Raw genomic sequence first — 25,270 nt, forward strand, 5'->3', positions numbered from 1 at the left:
GAAAAGCAAAAACTAATACCACACAGAAATTAGCATGGCTAAGTTTTTGTTATATGTACGTATGTGTATACACACACACTTCTGTGGGGGATCCTCTCGTATTCCCTTCCTTAGGACTACGTGTGTGGCAAAGGGGGCAAAAACACACTGCTTCTCTCTCTCTCTAAAACTTTCTCTTTCTGTGTCTGTTCCTGAGTTCTTTGTATCTATTTTCTGGCTAAGGGGGGGAAAAAAACAGTTCTGCCTTCCCCAGGAATGGTGTCCTGTGAATTTAGTAATTCATAGTCTGGGTCTTTCCTCCCAGCTGGGCAGCTGTCCTCACTGCCATCAGTGCCCTTCTGTTTAGCCATCAGTTGTGGGAGGGCTGGTGGATAGACCTAGCTGGATAGGAATGGCATATTGGACAACACTTAAAATCATGGTTTTTCACTGAGGACCCTGGTGCAAGAACAAATTAAGATTTTGTCAATTGCCATCTCTAATCTAGCCAAAAAAAGTACTTTCAACCCTGTATTTTTCTCCAATTTGAGAAGAACCGTGGAGCATTGAGTTCTAGTCACAAGTTCTTTCCACATTGGGTACCCCATTTAGTTGATGTCTTCTGATTCTAAGTTTTCCTGATTATCCCAATTTAACAAGACTTATGGGACATGCCATGTCGCCACACACCAGGCTCTTTCTCCAAATTCTAAGCCTCCGAGTGGTCCCCACGGTGAGGTATTGTATGCCCCTGCCCCCAACCCAGAAATATCCTACTTTCTTTCATATGACCACATGACCCTGGCAGTCATTTAACTCTCTCTTCATGTATGGAGTGGATGTAAGGTCCCCCATGTGTGGTTGTGAGGATTAAATAGGATCATGCCTATGAGTATTTAATAAGTGTTAGGTTCCCAGATTCCAATTCCTGCCCATTGCCCCTCTGCTTCCAGAATCTTCATTGTGATGTAAGTAGAGTCTGAGAATCAGATTTTCTCAGAATAAGGCTTCCAGCAGCTGTTGGTAGGGTATGAAGAGTGGAGAGGAGCTCTTACCTTGCCACTGAGGGAAGCTATTTGTTTCTAGGATAACTGGATTCTTAGGGAAGGATCTGTAGTCCTCCCCTTTAAAGAGAAAGGGACTAGTTGTGCCATTTGCCAACTCAGGAATGATGAGGAGACATATGGTAGATCATACCTGGCAGCTCCTGAAGAAGGAAGTGGTGAGTAGTATCAAGGGTCCTGGCAGGGACAGATTAACCAGTAAGCACTGTGTGCACCGGCTTAATTGTGCTTAAGTACTAATTTGTACTGCACAGTTTCACCCAAAAGCAGGTGAAATTGTGTGTTACACATTAATAAGTAAGCACAATTAAGACCATATGTATCTTGCTTATTGAGTAATCCACCCCTGGGTCCTGGGAGGTGAGAGCAGAAGATTGAACAGATAGATAATTTGAGGAAGGAAGAAGAAGTAGGAGGGGGCCTTGGACAAATGATGCACTCATCCCCCATACCTTTTGGAGTCATAAAATGGCATGGCACAAAGGAAACAGCCGCAGACTAGGCTTCAGAAGGACTAAATTAGATCCCTGACCTGTTGCTTATTACTGCTGGACACTGGGCATACCATACGCCACATTCTGAGCCCCTGATTCCTATTCTGTACCCACCTTTCATGCTATCATGAGATCCAAAGAGAGCATCAGGGCAGCTGGGTAGAGTAATGTTTAAGCTAATAGGCTCTGGAGGTGGACCGCCTGAGTTCAAATCTCTATCACTTATTAGATGTGTGGCCCTAGTTAAGTTAGTTGATTTTCTATGCCTTTGTTTTCTGTTCTGCAAAAGGATGCTGATAATATTAGTACTTACTGAACAGATAGGGTCAGTGCAAGTCGGAATTGATTCAACGGCAACGGGTTTGGCTTTGGTTTGAACAGATTTATTGTTGTGGTTTAAGTGAGTTAACACATATTAATGGCTTAGAATAGTGCCCGACAATAGTAAATTGCACTCAAATTGCACTCGAAGCGTGTTGCACTCAGTAAGTATTAATTTTAAGAAAGTACTTTCTGCTATATTTTGTTTAGATATATAATGTCTTCCATCTCCGTCCATATTGTAGCATGTATCAAGACTTCATTTCTCCTACTGGCTGAGTAGTATTCCATTGTATATATGTACCACGTTTTATGCATTCATCTGTTGATGGGCACTAATTTTGAAAGAAACAAGACATTACAATTAAAGGTAAAGCTCCTTGCCATCCCACGCCCATCTCTCTCTGCTTACTGGTAACCACGTTCCTGAGGTTGGTGTATACTCTTCCTATCTATATTTTATATTTTATTACATAAGCATATCCCTAAACAACATATAGTATATGGTACTTTTTTTAACTGGCATCATATTTCACCTTTTTCCCACTCAAATTATATTTGAGCTTTATCCACATTGACACACACAGATCTAGTTCTATGTTCAACCCTATGACCATGTAGTCATGACTTGATCCCTTTTCCTACTGATGGACCTTGAATTTTTCTCAACTTTTCACTGTTAAAAACAAAGCTACCATGATCATCCACATGGCTATCTCCTTGTACATATGTGCAAGTATTTCTCTAACATGTACACATAAAATGTGTAATATTCCTTGATTGTAAGGTATACTTTTCCAGTTGCCAACCAGGGTGATGCAGTATCCCTGGGTGATTATATTAGCCCACCTGAATAATCCAGGATAGTCTCCCCATCTCCAGGTCAACTGATTAGCAACCTTAATTCCATCTGCAGTCTTAACTCTCCTTTGCCATGTAACCTAACATATTCATAGGTTCCAGGGATTAGGACATCTTTGAGGAGCTGTTATTCTACCTACCATAGGCATTCATTCCAATCCAATCAAATGTGGCTAAGGGTTGGAGTCAAACTGTTAGGAGTCCATCACCGTGAATTGGGAGGCAGTTAACAGGGTTGTTGTAAGCTGGGTGGATGCCCTAGAAGTTGTTCACTACATCTCTGACATGTGAAAGGGTACTGTGCAGACCTGTGACTAACCCTGGGGGTTCCTATGTGGAACGCAGTTTTTTCTCTTATTTGACCCAGGAAGGACCAAGGACATGAAGGGACAAGGATGGAGAATAGGGTAAGGGTCTCTGAAAAAGGCTAGGACTTCTGGATCAGATTCCCTCATTCTTTTGTCAAACACTAAGAACAATGGAATGTCCCTGATCAGTTCACACTCATTGTCCTCCGGCCCTATGTGCAGTACAGTTTTACATCATGTGTGGGGACATCTCTGTCACAGGCAGAGACTTTCCCAGAAGAGACACAGCCACTGCCTTCAAGGAAAAATTGGTTTCTTCCTTGATTTACATTTTTTACTTATTTTTTCCCTGCATAATTGCACAAAAGTTTTGAAGTGGCATATAAGAAAGACAAACTATGAAAAGTAACGTGAAATTTTAAAAATAAGAGCTACCAGGGAAAAAACACACCAGAATAGGAGTTGTAGACAAATAATAAAAAAAAAAATACAGATATAATATCCTACACAGCTGCTATACTTGAACCATAAATTTGGCTATGAGCTTTCTGGTAGCCAAAGCAAAAAGGGAAACCTGGCTGACAAAACAGTATCTTCAGCTAGTTCTTCAGTTAACATTTTTCACAATCCTGGTTGCCTCCTCTTTCGGTATCCTAGAATTGAATGCAGTACTTGTGAGGGTGATCTGATGAGAGAATATTAGCCTGAGACTATCGTGCTCCTTGTTTTGGACAGCTATTGACATACAGCTTGAGATTACATTTATTTTTTAGAGGCCACAACTCATACTGAATTCTTACCGAGTTTGCACCACCTAAGTCATCTTATTCCCTTTCATATATGCAGCTATTAAGGCAGATCGTCCCCACTGTTATAACTAGAAAACTAAATAGTGCTGGTTCGGAGCCAGACACTGTTCTAAGGTGCTTTATAAACATTATCTCACTAATATTTTTTACAACCTAAGAGAAAGAGATGAAGAAAATAAAAGCTCATAAAGACTCTAAAACTTAACTAACTTCACATAGCTAATAAGTGATTGGAAACCCTGGTGGTGTAGTGGTTAAGTTCTTCGGGGTCAGCAGTTCGAATCCACCACGCGCTCCTTGGAAGCTCTATGGGGCAGTTCTACTCTGTCCTGTAGGGTCGCTATGAGTCGGAATTGACTCAATGGCACTGAGTTTGGTTTTTTGGTTTAATAAGTGGTAGAGCTGGGATTTGAACTCGGATCCATCTGATTTCAAAATGCACGTTCTTTGCATTACCCCATACTGCCTGTGGTTACTTGTTCTCATTATTTTTCAGACTGAAGCGAAGAACTTGACATATAACTAGCAGTATGCTGGTGGATATTTAACAGCCGGCTCTTGGGCAGGGGGCTTGCCCTCGTTTGCTGTAGCTGCTGATTTCCGTGGTGTAAATGCTCCCACCATGGCCAATTTCAAGCTACCAACATGATTTCAACAGACTAGGATATTTCCTGAAAATGTAACCATCACTCCAGTGCACCACTGCATTTAACCCCGTTAAATTTCACCTTGTTCAGCACTATCCGGTCTTCTGTTGCCTGTTGAAAACAGATGGTTTCTGACGATCTTGTTTGCTTTGCCTCTGTAGGGACTGTACCAGCTCACCAAGGATATCATTATCATGAGCCGAGTGTGCAAAATGTTCCGCCAAGGCCTCAGGGGGTTCCGGGAATATCAGATCATTGAGACTGCTCACAGAAAGCACCCAATCTTCTCTTTCTGGGATGTAAGCAGCTGGATCAGGAGGATTATGAGGGTTTGAGGGGGGTCCAATAAATAGCACCCCACTTCCCAGCCCAAGCTCTGAGCCAACTGGGAGAGAAGACAAAGGGTGAACCAGATGGGGAACCCAGCTGTCATGTTTATTAGTTATAAGACTTAAATTGGAGAAGGTCACTTGTGTTGTCAGGCAAAAGGGTTACCTAATTCTGAATCCTGGAATTAGACAGCTTTACACACCAGTCACAGGAAGCACTGGACCAAGGCAGGTCTCCGCAATAAACTCACGGCAGAGGACAGAGTAGAGTATGGGCAGAGAGGAAAGAAGGGGATGATCATGCCAAATTTCTCCTTCCAAATTCATCAAGGAGTTTAAGTCCCTCCTCAGTGTGGAAGGAGAGAGGCTTGTAGTGTGCTAATATAACTCTCTTCATGTGGAAAATAAGATCAGGAGTGGAGAAGAAGCGCTTTCCATTCCATCAGGGATCAAAAGAGGCAGAAGAAATTCTGGAATCATGATATAGTCAGAAGATGGGATTGGATTTGTTCATCCCTAAGATCTTGTATATTCTTCCCCTCCTGACTGTAATTTAGACATGGACTATGGCTCATAAAGCCTTCAGTTTGGATCCCAGCTGCAACATTTACTAGGTGTGTGATGCTTGTAAGGAGCCTTGGTGGCACGGTGGTTAAGCACTCAGCTGCTAACCGAAAGGCCAGCAGTTTGAATCAACCAGCCACTACGTGGGAGAAAAATGTGGCAGTCTGTTTCCATAAAGATTCACAGCCTTGGAAACCCTATGGGCCAGTTCTACTCTGTCCTACAGGGTCACTATGAGCTGGAATCAACTCAACATTAATGGATTGGGTGATGCTTGGGTAAGTTCCTTCACCCCACTCAAGTCCAAAACAGGACTTAGAATCTGTTTTGTCCTGATGGTTAAATGGAGAAGGAAGATGCATGGTGCCTGGCTCATTATAGGTACTTAGCAAAAGTGGGAGGTCCTTAGGTGGTGTAAACAGTTAAGTGCTCATCTATTAGCTCAAAGGTTGGCAGTTCAAACCTACCCAGAGGTGCCTCAGAAGACAAGCCAGGTGATCTGCTTCTGAAAGGTCACAGCCTTGAAAACCTTATGGAGCAGTTCTACTTTGCATACGTGGGGTTGCATGAGTTGGAATCAGCTCAAAGGCAACTAACAACAACAAACATTTGGCTTCATTTGTTCCTTCCTTTTTTTTTTTTTTATATCCATTCCTTTTTGTTCTTCTTTTCCTCTATACTTTCCCATTTGTTTCTTCTTTTCCCTCTTCCTTTTTTTCTCTTCCCTTCTCTCTGGAAACCCTAGTGCCATAGTGGTTAAGAGCTGTGGCTGCTAACCAAGAAGTCGGCAGTTCGAATCCACCAGGTGCTCCTTAGAAACTCTATGGGGCAGTTCTACTCTGTCCTGTAGGGTTGCTATGAGTCAAAATCAACTCGATGGCAACAGGTTTTTTTTTTTCTTCTATTTTCTCTCTGTCCTCCTTTCCCTCTGTCTCCTCCCTCTCCCCCATGTGCCTCTGCCTTTGTAACAGTATGTTGTCAATGCTGTGGCCAAGCCTAATGCTAAGTTGGGTCTTTTGAGCAGAGGTAGACATGAGAGGGCCTGCTGGTAGGAGGTTTTGTATGGCTTCCTGCCCACCAAGGTGGTCTCGGTACTGCAGAAGGGTTTGGGATACAAAATTTTAGGGGCGGTGTGTGCTGATTCTTCTTCTCGCCCCCGTCCCCCCTTCAGAAAAAGAAGCAGGGCCGAATCACATTTGACACCATGGACTTCATTGCTGAGAAGGTATTCAAAGCCCTAACCTTGCTTTTGGAGAGTTTTCTTTCTTCACCATGGCCTGGAAGAAGCACTGGGCTGGGCATCTGGTTTCAGTCCAGCCTCTGCCACCAACCCAGTGTGTCACCCTGAGCTAGCCACTTAGTTTCTTTATCTATAAAATAGCTGATCTCAATGATCTCTTTCAGCCCTGCCATTCCAAGACTATGTATTCCCCTGAACCAGTTGTCACTTTATAGCTGAGCAGAGCCAACAGCGGAGAGCTCCTGGACTTGGACCATGGGAAAATGATGGAAGGCAAAGCAGAGGATGTGAAAGCCCTAGATAGAGGAGAAAGAACTAGGATGGTGGGGAAAGTCCTGGCCTAGAACTTAGGAGGTGACCTGCATGTGAATTCTCCCTCTGCCCTGATGTTTCAGTGAGACCCTGGGCACACCTGTCCCTGACCTGGGTGGCAGATGAGGCCAGTGGATCAGATGACCCTAAAGCATTTCTCTGCTCTGAGGAGGAATTGCCTTTATAGCTGTGTGAGGCTTTGTACTGTTTGACTAGTTTTCTGCATTGCATGAATCATTGTTATCTTCCTGGCTTCTCCTCACCAAATCCTGGATAGTAAATTAAATTGTAAAAAATAAAAATTTAAAGGAACATACTTATTGATAGGGAAGATCTGAAGTTCTTACCACTGTAGCCCTGATTTGGCCCTGGCCTGGGGGAGCCGTCTTGGTTTTTCTCTCAGGGAAACTAGGGGAGAAAAGAACATTATAACTGGTATCAGGACCAGCGTGTGGCTTCTATTGTCTGACACTGGACCTTGAAGGTTACCCAAGTTTTACCCTTCAGAGAGGAGAAACTAGGGCCCTATCTGAGAGTCCTCAAACTTTAGAGATGAAGGCAATTCTGCACATAGGGGTGGAGGAAAAGAAGAGGGCACAAAGGAACAAACCATTGTATAAGCCAGGCCTCCAGGCTCTTGAATGGGTCATGTCTGACTCTGGCTCAGGTACAGAGATGGAAGTGTAGAGACCTGATTTAACAACCTGCCCTTCCCAAATAAATAGAGACAGAAAGTAGATTAGTGGTTACCATGGTTACTGTGGGCTAGGGGGAGGGAAGAATAGGGAGTTATTGCTTAATGGATAGAGTTGTTTTCGGTGATGAAAAAGTTTTGAAAACAAATGGCAGTGATGGTTGTACAACAATGTAAATATAATTCATGTCACTGAATTGTACACTTAAAAATGGTTAAGAGGTGGTTCAGTGGTTAAAGCGCTCACCTGCCAAAAGGTCTGTGGTTTGAACTCACCACCCGTTCTGCGGAAGATGTGGCAGCCTGCTTCTGCAAAGATTTACAGTCTTGGAAACCCTATTGAGCAGTTCTACTTTATCCTATAGAGTCCCTATGAGTTGGAATCAACTTGATGGCAATGGAGTTTCTCTCTCTCCCTATATTTTTAAATAATATTTTATTATGTTTTCAGCAAAGGTTTACACAGAGGCTTAGGTTCTTATTCAACATATTTAAAAAAAAAAAAAAAAGCTAATATACGCAGAAAAAGCCAGGAAACAATTATGCCAGATGTTAATGGCTAATTCTGGGCAGTGGGATTATGGACAGTCATTTATAGTCTTTATCCTTTCCTGTATGCTGGAGGAATACAGAAGAGATGGCTGTCCAGTAGTGAGAGAAGGGAAGAGCCAGGAGAAATGGCATTTGTGAGGCAGTCTGGATAGTCTCCTGGGGCCCTGTTTGAATTGTATTCCCTTTTCCCCACCCCTAGGCATTTTTTGAGCTCTTCTGGTTGGCCAAGCTCTGCAGTCAGTCTGTGGGGAATACTAGGTTGTGTAATATCCTCACTTTGCTCCTAAGGAGTTAACTAGAAGGTAAGGTGATGAAATTTACCCAGAAAGTTAAATAACAGAGTCAGTTCTATAGGAATCCAGAGAAGAGTGTCTCTAAGGGTTGGAGTGAAGAGAGAAACTTCCTGGAGGAATTAGAGCCTCAGATGGGCCTGAAGGATCACTTTGGTCTATAGAGGCCATGGCCATCTGTGTTTTGTCATAAATAAGTCCCATGGCAGGAACCCCAATCAGTTATTGAAAGCAAGAGAGAATTGGAAAGTAGAAAGACTGGACCTAACCTAGTCTATAAAAATGACTAACACTTCCATAGCCCTTGCTCTGTGCCAGGCACTGTTGTAAGCCCTTTACAGTATCAACTCTGCTATTCTCTGGTGGCAAAACAGTTAGATGATTGGCTGCTAACCGAAAGGAGAAAGACCTGGTAATCTGCTTCCATAAAGATGACAGCCAAGAAGACCTTATGGAGAAGTTCTACTCTGTCACATGAGGTCTCTGTGAGTCAGAATTCACTCCACAGCACCCAACAACATTTATACAGATAGGTTCTGCTGTTATCAGACAGGGAAACAGACTCAGGGAGAAGTGACTGGCTGAGGACAGACAGCTAGGAAGTAGCAGGGCTGAGGTCCCGATCCACCGTCTGGCACCCCAGCCCAGATGCCTTTTTTCCCCCCTGCACTTTTGATCACTAAGCTATGTTGCCTTTCTGAGTGAATAGGTGAGACTTCTCATCTGTTTCCCTGATGTCCAGAATGCTTCATCATATCCCAGTTCCACTTTGCTTCTGTGACAACTACTGTTATGTAAGACTACCAGCACTCATTCATTCTTTCCATAAATATTCGTTTTATTGAGTGCCGCACTAGTCTACCTGGTAAAGAAGGTAGACAGGGCCAGTATCGTGTTTATAAAAAACCCCAAACCCACTGCTGTGGAGCTGATACTGACTCATCACAACCCTATAGGACATAGTAGAACTGCCCCATAGGTAGGGTTTCCAAAGCTGTAAATCTTTACAGAAGCAGGTTGCCACACCTTTCTCCCTTGGAGTGGCTGGTGGATTCAAACTGCTGACCTTTCAGTTAGCAGCCAAGCACTTTAAACACTGTACCACCAGGGCTCCTTCATCGTGTTTATATTGGGGCTCCTATCCTAGAGCACCTTTGTTCAACAGAATTTTCTACAATAATGGAAATGTCCTATAATCTGTATCATCCAATGCAGTAGCCATCAGACTCATATGGCTATTGGGCATTTGAAATGTAGTCAGTGCAACTGAGCAACTTAATTTTGTATTTAATTTAATTTACATTTAAATGGCCACATGTTGCTAGTGGCTACCATATTAAACACTACACCACCAGGGCCTCCCAATTTGTGTGTAGGGTAGGGGAATGACAGATAATATATACACATTAACAAAAAGGAATAAGATTATTTCAGAATGTATTAAATGCTCTGAAGAAATTGCCTACGGAATGTGCGGAGGGAGGGCTGCTACTTTCACTCAAGTAATCTTGGAGGGACTCACTGAGGAGGTGGCAGCATATGAGCTGAGACCAGAATGATGAAGAAGAGGCAGCTATGTGAAAATCCAGGGGAAGACTATCTCAGTCAGGGGAAACAGTCCAAGCAAACACCGTAAGACAGAGCCAGGTTGGCACATGCAAGGAATAGGAAGAAAGCGAGAGACTAGAGAACAAAGGGGACAGGTAGGAGATGAGGTGGGAGGGGTAAGTAGGGCGGTAGGGAGTCAGGCCATATGGACCCTTATGGCTGTGGTTAGGAGTTAGGATTTTATCCGAAGTACAGTGGGAACTCAGTAGGGGGCATGAGTGTTAAAAATTCACAGTGAGAGTTCTGCCAGTCAACTAGTCCACACGTCCTGGTTTATTAGGGAAGAAAAGAGTGGCTAAAAGTCTGGCAGGTTCTCTTTGTTTCTTAGTCTCATGTAACATGTCAAGGTATAGGCTGAGGCAAGGGAGAACATCTCCCCTGACTACAGTGTGCCTGTGCCAAGGGACCTGGAGGGTTGCTGGAGCCCAGGGAGCAGACCCGTATTGCCTAGGAGGTTTAATAGAGAGCAGAGGCATTGGGACCCAGTGGTTGGAGACACAGGCCTTGAGATTTGACAGATCTAGGTTATAATCCTGTCTGAGTTTCTTCATGTGTCGAATGGGAATAGTAATAGTGCTTGGATTCCAGGGCTGTGTGAGGATGCCATGAGATGGTGCATGTAAGATGCTTGTGCCGATGCCTGGCACAGCGAGCACTCGTTACATGTCAGCCACTACTGCATGGGGAATGGGAAAGCATAAAGGCAGGAGTATGGGGGTTGTCTGCTGTGTCCCATGTGCCACTGATTCTCTCTCCACAGGGTCACTTTCCTCCAAGGGCCATTGAGATCACACAGAAGAGGCCTGCTTGGAGAACGGAGGAAGAGATCCAAGACCTGTGTAACCTCTTGCAGGCTCTGGATAGCTTCAGGAACTACAACGACACCCTGCAGCTGCTCCTGGCCAAAGTTGTGCGCTTTGAACGGTCAGTAGGGGGCACACTTCTTGATCCCTGGGCTGGGGCTGGGCTAGGCAGAAATAGCCCAGCTGAGAAGCCATGCCAGGTTCTGCTGCCCCTCCATGTAGTATCAGTTGTGAAAGGTCTTCTGTCGGTTCACCTTAGCGTTCATTGTTATGATTGTGGCTCAATTTATCTCATTCCTTTATTGAGAATCTTCCTAGAAGTTTACTCACTGAATCTGGAGATGATCTCATGAGAACTTCAGAAAGGATCTGATCCAATGCCTTAATTTTCAGATGAGAAGACTGAGGCTCAGAGGGGAAAAATGACTTGTGCAGGGTCGTCTATCATGTTAGCCATGTGATAAATACAAAGTGAGGGTATATGTTCCTAAAAGCCAGAATGGGTTACAAGTGATCGTGCTACATCCAGGTAGGTGCTAGAGCAGAGGTCTGTGAACTTGAATGAGACAAAAAAAAAATTACCCAAAACCTGTTGCTGTAAATTGCATCTCTATTTTTATTAACCTCAAACTGAAATTTAGCATTTCCTTCAGTCATGAATGTAGACAATAAACCACTGTAATATTACCCATACCTGTGAACTTTTCATCTAAATAAATCACAGATATTTTCACATAAATTTCAAGTTGTTGAAGATATCTGGAAAAATAATTTATGTTCATCACAGCTTCAAAATTATGGTAGTTATTAGATCTGCTGCTAGATCTTGTTATTCAGTGCCTTAATAAAGAAGCACATATATTATTGTATCACAAATTTTATTTTTTAAGAAACATTTAATAACTATAATTCTGCTGTATTTTATTTTATGCATTTAAAGCATTCTTCTGTGAAGGCTTCAGCAGGCTATCAGAGGGTCCATGGAGAAAAAAGGGTTAACTACCCTGTAGTAGAGAAAGTCTAAGTGTTGCATATTGAAATACTGCCATTTCCAGGAAATTTCAGTGGCTTATTTTTTTTTTTTTTATGGGACAGCCTAACAGAATATTTGATCTGTCTTGAAAATACAGAATATAAGGTCACTCTAAGGATCCCTGGTAGCACAGTGGTTAAGTGCTTGGCTGCTAACTAGAAAGGTCAGTGGTTCAAACCCACCAGCCACCCTGAGAGAGAAAGACATGGTAGTCAGTTTGCATAAAGATTACAGCCTTGAAAACTCTATGGGGCGATTCTGTTCTGTCCTATAGTGTCTCTATGAGTTGGAATTGACTCCATGGCAACAAGTTTTTTGGTTTTAAGGTCACTATAGGTTGCTATGGGTTGGAACCAACTCAACGGCAACGGATTTGGTGGTTGGTGTAGGTTTGAGAAGGAGCCCTGGTGGCACAGTGGTTAAGCACTTGGCTGCTAACCAAAAGGCTGGTCATCGAGGGCAAGTGTTCCAAAGCTCTTTAGCTCTACTCGTAAGTACCTGGAGCACCCCACTCTGCCAGGAAGCTTCCTGTGCAAAGGCACTAAGCACTCACTCTGTGGATCAGCTCCAGTGCTGTCTCACGCTGGTCTCCTGGTTCTGCTGCTACCAGTTCTGTGCTGCTGCTGTTTTTCTGCTGCTGCCTATCACCATCTGTGCCGTCTCCACTGTAACAGCTCTCCTCATGTCCTTCTGAGTCCTTACCAGAATTGTCTTTGATGTCCATAATTCCACCAAGAGTCTCTTCAAAGAAATCTAGGCTTTTATCAGTAGGTACTTTAAAACTCTTCCAGCCTTTACCCATTCACAGTTTCAAAACCACCTCCACATTTTAGGTATCTATTACAGCAGCACCCCACCCCCCATACCAAATGTCTTAAGCTGGGTTCTCTAGAGGAGCAAAACCAGTAAAGTGTGTAAATATATATATAGAGAGAGATTTATATCAAGGAAATGGCTCACATGATTGTAGAGGCTTATGCAAGATCATCTAGATAATAAGTAGCAGAGTTAAGACTCAAATCCACAGATCACGATAGAGGCTTCTACCGATTCACGTAGCCGCAGGGGCTGGCAAACCCAAGATCCGCAGGTCGGGGAGCAGGGCCCTGGCTCACAGGCTGCAAGATGGACAAATACCAAGATCAGCAGGCAAGACAGCAGGTAAGCTGCTAGCTGAAGTCCCAGGAGTCAGAGGTCAGACAAACAGAACCCAGCTGCAGGATCCACAGCAAGCAAAAGCCCACAAGCCTTGCCAGAATGCCCACTTATGTTCAATACAGGCCACATGCACAAGGAAACTCCCTTTCCACTGATTGGCAACTCGAAGCAGATCCCATCATGGAGGTGATCACATTATATGCAGTCTCATCATGGAATTGATCACGACATCATACGACTGCCAGACTACATTATAACTGCCAAACCACTGAGAATCATGGTCCAGCCAAGGTGACATACAACTTTAACCATCACAGTACTTATTGGGTGAATGAAGGAAATGGATGAATATTGTAACACATGAGATTTGAACTTGCATTTGAAATTCAGAAACTTCCCTCTGAGCCTAAGAACTAAATCTCAGTTTGCTCAGACCCCAAGTACCTCTACCCTAAGGGTTCCCAGTTGAGTAGTGAGCTACTGGAGATCAAAATAAGACCATTTATCCATTGCTTTCTAGGTATGCTTATCTGCATTTTAGAAACTGAGGCTCAGAGAGGGGCCAAGTTGCCCAGTATCACACTGCAAAGGGTAGCACCAGGATTTGGACCCTGGTCTAACTCTAAAGTCAATGTTTTTAGTCATTAGCTAGTCTACTAACTCATACATTGCTTTCAGCATTTGTTCATTTGTTAATTCGACAAATGAGTACATAGAGCAGTGAACCAAAATGACAAAGGCTCTGCGCCCAGGAAGCTTACATCTATCAGCAGTGGGTGATTGGGTAGGTGTTAGTGAAGGAGTCAAGCTTGATGGGTCTGGGTGTGAGCTCTTCTGAGGTCCTTCTAATATAAGTCTGTGCGTTTGTACCCCGGAACAAAGAGCACAACCAGTCTAGATTTCTTTCTAGCATGGACCAACCTCTGTGTTACTACCAGATCAGCTGGCCTAGTACTTTTTTTGGTGGCAGGAGAGCTCTTCAATAACTTTCTTTCTTCTACAAAAATTAGTTTGAGCCAAAAGGTAGAAACAACCTAAGTGTCCATAAAGAGATGAATGGATGAAGAAAATGTGGTGTACATGTACAATGGAATAGTAGTCACTGTCAAAAGGAATGAAGCTCTAATGCATGGTCTTTCTCCAGGTTTGGTCGTAGACGTGTGATCATCAAGAGGGGCCAGAGAGGCAACAGCTTTTATTTTATCTACCTGGGCAAGGTCGCAGTGACCGAGGATGAGGATGGCAGCAGCGCCTTCCTGGACCCACATCCGACTTTGCTGCAAAAGGGCTGCTCTTTTGGGGTGAACACAGGGGGATGGGCCTGGCTTCCTGGGGTGGGGTTGGAGGTGTGACAGGACTCCTGCCAGAAGCTCCCGGCCAGGCCCTGTCCTGCCTTACACTCTGCAAACCACTGCCCCATTGTGAACCCCAGAGCCCTTATATCAAATGCCAGTGGGGTTAGACCAGGTCATGTCCAAGGCTGACATCTTCATCTGTGATGTTTAAGGATAATGTTCCCTGGATAACCCCTTAGAAGGAGCCCTGGTGGCACAGTGGTTAAACACTCAGCTGCTAACCAAAAGGTTGGTAGTTCGAACCCATCCAGTGTCTTCACAGGAGAAAGACCCGGCAATCTACTTCCATAAAGATTATAGCCTAGGAAACCCTATGGGGCAGTTCTACTCTGTCACATGGGGCCACTGTGAGTAAGAATCGACTTGACACAATAATAACGTAACCTGAGAGATGCATTGACTCCACAACGAGGCCTCTCTGGCTTCCTCTCCTCTGACTCCTTCAGGCCTGTTGCCTGAAGCAGCAGGCACAAGCAGCATATTAAGAAGGAAGGGAGTGGGCCCACAGGAGCCCGGAGGGGGCCAGGGAGCTTGCAGCTAGAGGAGGAGAGACCTCAGGGAAGATGGAAGCAGGGAAGAGGTGTACAAGGCTTTGAACAGGAAGCTGAAGGTGACCTCTCACTTGCCCTTCACCTTGTTCACCCAACAGGAAATGGCCCTTCTGAGTTCTTCAGTAAGGAGGGCCACTGTGGTCTGTATGGAAGAAACAGAGTTCTTGGTTGTCGACAAGGAGGATTTCTATGCTAATAAGCTGGATGTGGAAATTGAAAGGGATGCTCACGATCGGTTTAAATTTTTTAGGTAACTCCATCATCGATCATCTTCCCACCCCCCACCACCCCATGTGCTTATTAAGTGCTTGACTTTGTCCTAGGCCTGGTGTAAAACATGTTAGATGCTATTCTCTTTACCTGAAATACTCTTCCGTACCCACCTGCCGCCTTTTATGTAGCAAACTCCTACTATCCCTTCAGGTCTCAGCTCAAGTATCGCTTCCTTGTGGGATAAAAAGAAGAGCTAACATTTATTGAGCAATTGCTGGGCCAGGCAGCGTGCTAAGTACTTTGTACGACTTGTCTCATCTCAAGCATTCAATTCCGTGAGGTTGTTTCTCTTATTTTTCCCAGCGTATAGATGAAGGAGCCAAGGCTTAGGGTGGCGAAGCCAGGACTTGTGCCCAAAATGTCTGATTCAGAAGTCCCTGGGCCTCACCACCCACTCCAGAATAGAGAGGGTACTCCATCATATGCTTCTGTAGCACTCTGTGTTTCTTTACAGCCTCCACCCAAACTAATTTTTTTTGGTAAATATATATATATAATAAAACATTCACCATTTTAACAATCTTCACAGGTACAGTTCAGTGACATGTTCATCATGTTGTTCAATAAACTGTAATTCTTGATTCTATCTTCATTTCCTTACTGTTTCTTTGCCCCCTCAGATAGTAAGCAATATGGTGGCAGATCTGTCTTTTTCACCACTGTAATCCCCCTGTTTTCACAGTGCCAGAACCTTGTAGGTTTTCAACAGACACATAGTGAATAAATGAATAACAGAATATAAATAATGGTAGCCATTGTGGGTCAGAAAAGTAACCACCTTAAGTATGGGTATAATTATTTAATACTTTAATGAACCTAAAAGCGTAATTCATGTAGAGCAAAAATTTTTTTGTTTTTTTTGGCTTGGAGTACTTACTTACATGAAAGGCCATATAAGGGTATAGAAACTAAATCTCTTTAAAGTATTCTTTAGTCACTCACCTTAATGAAAAAGAGTAAAAATCAAATGAATTATCTGCATTGGCACTGAAAACACAGGTGTGGAGTTGTACAGACACAGACAATGAGAGAAGCATGATGGGCAGAGGCATCTGGTCCCTGTGCATTAGAGCTCAGAGAGAAAGCTTCATAAAGAAGATGGAGCCTGGAAAAGGTGGAGGGGGGAGTTAGTCCAAAGGAAGGAAAAGCTCATTTTTGATACAGTGTTAAAATAAGCATGGGCTCAGCTCTCAGGCTTATCAACGATGTGACCCGAGATCTTCTCTGAGCCTCAGTCTCCTGCTCAGTAAAATGGGGATAATGATACCTATCTTCCAAGGTCATAGTAAGATCAAATGAGATGATCAGGGAGAAGGGTGTGGCCTTTCTTCCTACAACTCTAGACCCTTCTCCTCTGGACATAGCCTTCTTCTTTGGTACCTTGAACTGGACTCAGTGCCCCTGTTGAGGCCTGAGTCACCCTGAATTTTGAGCTTACAATCTGTTGGAGCTGCTTGTGAAGGAAGCAAAGCCCTAAGTGGTGGTGTATAAGGGTCAGAGGAAAGGGCAGTCACCATGGAGTGGGCCTCCAGCTACAGGGAGCAAACAGGCAAAAGGAGGTGAGTCTGGATCTCCTGCTCCCAGGGCCTAGAGCTGAGTATTTGAAGCCAGTAGGCCAAAGGGAGGCAAGCATTGGAATAAGCTACCCAAACCAAAGGTAGGGCCAGGACCCCGAGCTGGGGGACAGAACACAGCTGTGAGCAGAAGTGAGGAACCTCCGGGCCTTTCCTTGGAAAGGGATTAGTTTAGTGAGCCACAAGGTGCAAGAAGGGATGGGATGGAGCAGAGGTGGGAAAAGCACAGAGGCTGGATCATGCAAAGTGTATTTGAGAAGCAGCAAAGAGGGGAGTGGGGCAGGAGGGGAGGAACTTAGAAAAAGAATAGATAAAAGGAGCAAAGATGCTAACCTGATAGGAAATTGGCTACAGGCTAGGCAGCGGGGGAGGGTGTGTGAAATCTTTCGGGCCAGGCGTTTTCAAGAGTAAAAGAGGCAGTAGGGTCAATTGATGTAGGGTGATGAATCTAACAGGCTTTTTCATGTCAGGAAGATGGATCTGTTTCGGTCCTGGTCCAAAGAGAAGCTCTGGCAGCTGGTCACCATGGGGAAGGTGGAGAAGTTCTCATTTGGCCAGCTGATTTCAAGAGACTTTTTAGAGTCTGCCATGGTTATGTTTGTCTGCAAGGTAAGAGGTCTGGTGGGGAGTGAGTGAAACTGGGGAGACTGAGCCTAATATGATGTCCCGTGGCAGACAGATGGGGTCAAGCCCTGTTCTGCAACTCGGGCAATTCACTTCCCTCTCTGAGCTTCCATGTCCTAGCTGTCGTCAAAGAGAAAAATTAGCAACAGTCCTCTTACTTTGATTTTAAAGTTTTCTGACCTCTGAAACCAAATGTTCCCTGTAGAGAAATTCCCAACCAAAATTAATCTTGCCTGTGGTTTTTCCTTCACCCAGAGTTGCTATTTTTTTTTTTTTTTCCTGTTAGAAGCTAAGCTTACTAAATTTGAATTTCAAAATTCATGGCTGAGGCTGGGTAGAGGGCCTGAGACCACCTTGTGACCTGATATCAGTAGATCTCAGTGAACAGGGGCAGGCAGGGTTCAATCAGTCACAATGAGATTGGCCAGTGGTTGATCTTCTATTCTTCTCCCTCCTCTTTGTAAGCCTCATTGTAACTGATTGACTTCCAGCCAATTGCTTTTTCCGGAATCGAAATGGTCTCCCTATATGCGTATAGAATAAATGCTTACAATAGTTTTTCTTTGAGTTCTGATTATTTTTAACACTATAAAGCACAAACGACACACTTTGTCCTGCCTCCTTCAGAGGGTTGCTGTGAACTTTAAGATATGTAGCTATTATATTAGAAAGAGGGCCAAGGGGTAGCTTCTCCAGGAGCTCATACACGTGTTTATTTATATACAGATGCAGATTGAAATTGTGCATTTGGCTCTTGAGTCTTATTGGTGACAGATCACTTTTTAAAAAAGTACAACCTTTTCATTGTGAAATTGATATAACCACATTATAAAATTTTCTGTATCACTATCACGTGGCCAACTCCTTAAAAATGCAGATTCTCAGGCCCACTGGGCCCTATTAAATCCAAAACTCTGGAAGTGGGGCTCAGTAACCTGGTTTAACAAGCCCTCCAGGTGACTCTGATGTGCACTAAATTGCCAGAGAACTTCTGATCAAGGGAGGAGTCAAACTGGAAAGCATAAAGAACTCCTAGGGTACTTCTTAAAAAGGCAGCTTCCAGGCTCACCCCAGAGATCCTGATTCCTTGGCTCTGAAGTCTGCATTGGTGTAAGTGTCCCTGGTGATTCTAACGCAGAAGTACTTGGACTTCATCCTGAGAAAAAAACAATGCAGACATCACAAAGTGACAGCTGGTAATGGGCCTAAGCCAGCCTGTAAATGGGTTTGGTTTGTCCCTGATTTAATAGCTAATATGAAAATTTAACACACAAATTCAGATTTTTGGCCTTTTTTGAATATTCGGAAGATCAGGCAACATCAGCATTCTGACATGGTCCCCCCAGCTGGTGCTGAGGAGCACCTGCCCCCTTGAAAGGGACTGCTCTTTTTTTCCTTGTTTTTATTTCCTGCTTGGCCAGATAGGGTCTTTGAATTGTCCTCTGGTAGCAGGGCCAGTCTGCCCTGACTTCTGTAGTTTACTCATATTACCACTAGAGGGCGAAAGTAGCAGCAGATGGGGTGTCCTCTCAAATACCAAAACCCTTTTGCAGTGGAGTTGATCCTGAGTCATAGTGACCCTGTAGGACAAGGTGTAACTGCTGCATAGGGTTTTCAAGGCTGTAATCTTTTACAGGAGTAGACTGCCACATCTTTCTGCCACGGAGCGGCTGGTGGGTTCGAACCGCCGACTTTTCAGTTAGCAGCTGAGCACTTAACCACTGCACCACCAGGGCTCCTTCAGGACCCTAAAATTTGGAAAACATGATTTCCTGCTAACATCATAAACATAAATAATTAATGTCCATAATCAGTTCATTTTGAATAGTTTACCATTTGCGGACACATGGTAAAATTGTTTTCTCCACAGATACTGATGCAATTAAAGACCCACAAGAGACTTTCCAAGAGAAAATTGTGTTTGCATGTGTTTCTCTAGCACCTACCACAGTTCCTAGCTGATAAATAAATATTTGTTGAATGAATGTTGAATACAGCTCCAAGCACATACTAACAGCTTATTAAATGTTCATTCTCTTCCCTTTTCCCTTCTTCTCCTTCCTCTTCAATAGTAATCCATCTTGAGCTCTAACCTTTTATAATGTGTCTTTAGGTCTTCCCCTTAAAAAAGGGTAAGATTTTATAAAGATATGAAATCAAAAAGGAAAACGATGTACCTTTTTTGCATATCACATTAGCAAGATTGAAAGGATTGTGAAAAGCCAGTGTTGGCAACAAAGTACTCTAACAGGCTCTGTTACACACTTGTTGCAGAGCGTACACTGACATGACATTTCTGGAGAGTAGTTGGGCAATGTTTATCAAAATTTAAAACATGCATACCTCTAGGAATTAATCCCAAAGGGATAATCAAACATGAGTGTACGTTAGGATAAACTAGGTTATGCTGCAATTGTAAACAACCCTCAAATGAAGCACTATTTGATCATAGCACGTGGGCAGGGGGCGTTGTTCCTTATGGTCACTCAGAGACCAAGGCCACTAGACACTCTATCTTGACCCATGCTTCTGTGATCAGGAGAGGAGAGGTGGGGAAGAGAAGGTAGAAAATCAAACACTGGCTTTTAAAGCTTCCATCCAGAGTGTTCCAAGTATTTCTTTGGCTAAAACAAGTTCGAAGGCCATGCCTAATTTAAAGGGTGGAAAAGTACAATCCTGTCCTGTGCCTAGGAGGGGAACTTGAATATTTGTGAACTATAAGCACTTGGATGTAAGTACAAGAACATTAGTTAGAAATGCTGTCCACTGCAGGTGACGGAAAACCAAGTACAGTGGCTTAATGAATTAAAAAAAAAAAATTGCTGTTCAGTCGATTCCAACTCATAGCAACCCTATAGCACAGAGTAGAACTGCCTCATAGTGTTTCCAAGGAGCAGCTAGTGGACTTGAACTGCTGACCTTTTGGTTAGCATCCTAATGCTTAATCACTGTGCCACCAGGGCTTCTAAGTGACTTCTTTTCTCATGCAATAAGGAGTCTAGAATTGAGCAGCCCAGGGCTAGAAAAGCTGTTCTAGGAAGTATCAAGAACCCAGGCCCCTTCTAGCTTCTTCCCTCATCATCAATAGCTTACGGCATTCATTATAATGGTTGCAATATGACTATTCTACCTCCAACCATCACGACTGAGTTTTAGGCAGAGAGAAAGGAGAAGGACAGCAATAGCTTCCCTGGGACTTTTATGCAGCAATCTTTCATTTATATCTCATTGGACAGAGCTGGGAAAGTGGCGAGCTTTTTGACTAGGAACTTTGTAGTCCTGCAAAATCAGAGTTATTATAATACTCACAAATTAGAAACAGCACTAAGGAATTCAAATCTAAACTTTACAGCTTGATGAATTTTGACATCTGTATACACCTGTATAACCATTATCCAAATTAAGATAAAAGTTTCCAGCACCGCAGAAGGCTCCCTTGTGCCCCTTCACAAACAAAATCCACCCTGCCTGCCACAAAGGTGATCACTGTTCTGACTTCTGTCACTGATTATTTTGCCTGGTCCTGAACTTCATATAAAGTGAATCATATAGTATGTGCTCTTAGTGTCTGACTTCTTCTAGTCCAAAGAATATTTATTTTTAATTCTAGATAATAAATTATGGCAGAGAACACCATGCAGTTATTAGAAACAATTAAATAGAGCTATATTATTTGATGTGAAAAGTTGTCCTTGATATATTATTGAGTTAAAAAAAAAGGTTACAAGAGCCTGTTTTACATAAATGGACTTATTTATGAAAAATTATATAGATACATTTTGTATGTTCATAGAGAAGAGTTTAATAATCATCCCATGTTGCTACTAGTTATTTTGGGGTATTAGGATTAACACAGTTTTAACTTTCTCTATTTTCTTCTATTTGGTTTGAATGCTTTTTAAGCTTTTAATTTTGGAAAATTTCAAACTTATAGAAAAGTTGCAGAAATAATACAAAGAACTCCTGTATAAATGTCACCCCAATTTACCAATAATTAACATTTCGCTACATTTGCTTTAACATATATATTTTTTCCTGCTTGAATCATTTGAGATTAGGTAGCATTCATCATACCCATTAACCCCTATATATTTAAGTAATTGGAAACCTCGGTGGCGTAGTGGTTAAGTGCTACGGCTGCTAACCAACAGGCCGGCAGTTTGAATCCACTAGGTGCTCCTTGGAAACTCTATGCCTCCCACGAAGGTAATTAACCACAGAATAATTATCAAAATCAGGGAATTTAACATCAATACAATATATAATCTATAGTCCAAAATCAGTTTTATCCATTGTCCCAATAATGTCCTCAATGGTGATTTTTTTCTAGTGACAGCATTGTATTTTGTTCTCATGTTTCTTTAGCAAGGAGCTCTGACAGTGCAGTGGTTAAGCTCTTGGCTGCTAAAGAAAAAGGTTGGTGGTTTGCCTGTAGGGTCTGACTATGAACCAAAATTGACTCAGTGGCAACGGGTTTGGTTTTTGAGTTTTGGCTTCCTTTGGCTATTTGAATTTTTTATAATGAGCAGGTAACATTTCGACAATGAAAAAAAAAGAACCTAAAACCACTTTCATTATGCAAGTAAAACGAAATGGCAGAAGATGTACTAAAGAGAGTTTACCTTCAAAGTCTGGAGCCCTGGAGCCTCTGGGATTAACCCTCTTTTTTCTGTGTCCCTTGACGTGTCAGGGCAGCTGTGAAATCCTGCGGCTGATAGACCTTGGAAACTCCCCTTCCTACTACAAGTGGATCTGGCAGCATCTGGAGATTCTACACAACAAACCTCTGAAGACCCACATCTTCGGTAAGCCACAAGCCCACACCTGGCAACTGGCAACATGGCAGGGGCATCTAGTCCTGGCTTTTTTCCAGTTCCTAGCCCAGATAATCTTAGAACTCTAGAGCTGAGGGAACTGGTGGCATATCTGATTTGATCTCTTCTTCTACTTACTAGCTGTGGAAACCTTGTCCACCAGGCCCTGTGGGGTTACGCTCCTACCTACCCCTCCAGTCTCCTCCTCTTGAGCCTTTTCCTTTTTGCTCTTCAGGTTTCCCCTATGTGGCCATTAAATCTTGTCTCGGGGCTTTCACACGTGTCTCTCTGTCTATTTTTTTCCCCCAGCTCTATTCTTCTTTCAGATCTTAGGTTAAAAGTAGAAGCCTCCCTGATTTCTCATGCTAGATCAGCATCCTCCGTCTCCTGTTACGTCTCATCCGAATACCCTGTACTTCTTTCTTGCCTGTGGTATTTTTCTAGTTGCCATTGAACCAGTTCTGACTCCTGTGTCTTAGAGTAGAATCGAGCTTCTTGGGGTTTCCAGTGGCAGATTTTTTGGAAGTAGATCACCAGGCCTTTCTTCTGAGGAAACTCTGGGTGGACTCAAGCCTCCGACCTTTTGGTTAGCAGCAAAAGCGTTAACCACGTTAACCATTTGCACTACCCAGGGAGTCCTCTGTGGTATTTAACCCCATTGAAATCATATAATTGAATCTGAAACAGTTATTGACTATCTGTCTCCCTTGTAGAATATAAGCTCTGTAAGGGCTTTGTTTTCCCAGGTTATAGTACCACGCCTGGCATCTACTGGGTACTCAAAAGCTAATCACTGAATGGATGGAGATCTATGTTTAAAATCAGTGTTATTGAGGTATGATTTCACACAATTTAATGCACACATTTTAAATAATGCAGTTTGATGAGTATGGCAAATTTATACCTCTTGCAACACCACCACAATCAAGTTAGAGAATATTTCCATCAACCTAGAAGGTTCTCTTGTACCTCTTCTCAGACATTCTTCACCTCTTAACCCTGAACCCAGTCGACACTGATCTGCTCTCTAACGTTATAGATTAGATTGATTTTTCCTAGGGTTTCATATAAATGGAAGCATGCTATATATTCTCTTTTTAAAATTGCGGTAAAATACATGTAACAAAAAGTTTGCCATTTTAACCATTTTTAAGTATAGAATTCAGTGACTAATTACATTCACCATGTTGTGCTACTGTCATCACTATCCATTTCTAAAAGTTTTACATCACCCCAACAGAAACGCAGTACCCCTTCAGCAATAACTCCCATTCTTTCCATCCCCCCAGCCCCTGGTAACAACTAATAAACTTTTGTCTCTATGCATTTACCTATTCTAGATATTTTTTTTTAGATATACGATATATACTCTTTTATTTCTGCCTTCTTTTACTCAGCATAGTGTTTTTGAGTAGTTTGTTCCTTTTTATTTCTGAGAACTATTCACTTGGAGATCTTCTTAATAACTTTCGTAGAGGGCCTATTCTGTGTCTGGCACTGTGCTAGGCATATCACATGCTCTATCTATAATTCTTACAGCAGTCCTATGAGGGCTCCAAGACATTATGTGACTTTTCCAAGGTTCTGTGGCTGGTCATCCATTTACTATCTTTTATTGCTGTTCCCCCATCCTAGTTTGAGAGCTCAGATTGAAATGTGATCTGTTAGTGGAAAGATAGGAACTTTGAATCAAAGAGACATGAGTTCAGATCCAAGCTTCAGCCCTTTCCTAGGTGACTTAAACCTTCTGCTGCTTATCTAATCTCTTAAATGAGGCTAACCATATTTGTCTGGGTGTAATAGATATAAAGGCTCTAGCACAAAAAGACGGTACGTGGAGGCCAAAATGTTTTTCTTTTCTTATTTAGTCCCTTCTGCACCTTCACCAGACGAGCCAGGCCAGGTAACTATGATATATCTCCACCACCACCACCACCATCACCACCACCACCTCCACCTCATATATGCAAAAATTCATGAATGTGTTTTCCTGTGCTTTCTCTACCAGAACCCTCTCCTGTGGAGAGATTTAAGGAATTCCAGATCAAATCATATCCTATACAGGACTTCAGCTCTTTGAAACTTCTGCATCTCCAGAAAGCCTGGGAGAAACAGGGGACCAACTTTAGTATGAGTCAAACCTCAGTGATTGATCTTCCAAAGACCTTTAGCTCAAAAATCAAGTAAGCTTACCTCTTGGCAGATAGAAGGGTCCAGATTCTGACTGGGGAGGGGGACGTGACTTGCAGGGTAGAATGTCAGGGATGCTGGGGAGGGGGCAGAGGGAGCAGACACAGGTCGGCCCCAAAGGGTAGGGTGTGGGCGTAACAAAGCCTAGAGAGGCACTAGGTTTGACATCTGGGACCCGCATTGTCTGCCATCAACTCACAGAGCCACTTTAGGTGGACAGATACTTCCTGTCTCAGGGCTTCAGTAACTCATATGAGGAAGGAGAAGCTGGATGGATCTTCCAGCTCTGAAATTCTGTCTGAATGTATGTCGCTGGCTCCTTTTTTTTTTAATTTTTATTGTGCTTTAAGTAAAACTTTACAAATCAAGTCAGTCTCTTACACAAAAGCTTATATACACCTTGCTACACACTCCCAATTACTCTCCCCCTAATAAGACAGCCTGCTCTCTCCCTCCGCTCTCTCTTTTCCTGTCCATTTCGCCAGCTTCTAACCCCCTCCACCCTCTCATCTCCCCTCCGGACAGGAGATGCCAACATAGTCTCAAGGGCCCACCTGATCCAAGAAGCTCACTCCTCACCAGCATCCCTCTCCAACCCATTGTCCAGTCCTATCCCTGTCTGAAGAGTTGGCTTTGGGAATGATTCCTGTCCTGGGCTAATAAAAGGTCTGGGGGCCATGACCACTGGAGTCCTTCTAGCCTCAGTCAGACCATTAAGTCTGGTCTTTTTATGAGAATCTGGGGTCTGCATCCCACTGCTCTCCTGCTCCCTCAGGGGTTCTCTATTGTGTTCCCTGTCAGGGCAGTCATCAGTTGTAGCCGG

The 25,270-nt window shown here is 43.2% G+C and overlaps 1 protein-coding gene across 1 annotated transcript in view; it reads left to right on the plus strand.

Moving 5' to 3' along the window:
- Positions 1-807: 807 nt before the first annotated feature.
- The window catches only part of CNBD2 (cyclic nucleotide binding domain containing 2), a 42,485-nt gene continuing 18,022 nt past the window's right edge, over positions 808-25,270 (plus strand). Inside the window, exons 1-9 of the mRNA XM_064276047.1 lie at positions 808-1,201; positions 4,645-4,782; positions 6,548-6,601; positions 10,833-10,996; positions 14,211-14,367; positions 15,071-15,222; positions 17,290-17,428; positions 22,134-22,248; positions 24,266-24,440. Of these exons, the coding sequence (XP_064132117.1) occupies positions 1,148-1,201; positions 4,645-4,782; positions 6,548-6,601; positions 10,833-10,996; positions 14,211-14,367; positions 15,071-15,222; positions 17,290-17,428; positions 22,134-22,248; positions 24,266-24,440 (1,148 nt within the window). The 5' untranslated portion in view covers positions 808-1,147. The remainder of the gene's footprint in view (positions 1,202-4,644; positions 4,783-6,547; positions 6,602-10,832; positions 10,997-14,210; positions 14,368-15,070; positions 15,223-17,289; positions 17,429-22,133; positions 22,249-24,265; positions 24,441-25,270) is intronic.

The sequence above is a fragment of the Loxodonta africana genome, chromosome 24, assembly GCF_030014295.1.
Source record: "Loxodonta africana isolate mLoxAfr1 chromosome 24, mLoxAfr1.hap2, whole genome shotgun sequence".
NCBI classification, from domain to species: Eukaryota; Metazoa; Chordata; class Mammalia; order Proboscidea; family Elephantidae; genus Loxodonta; species Loxodonta africana.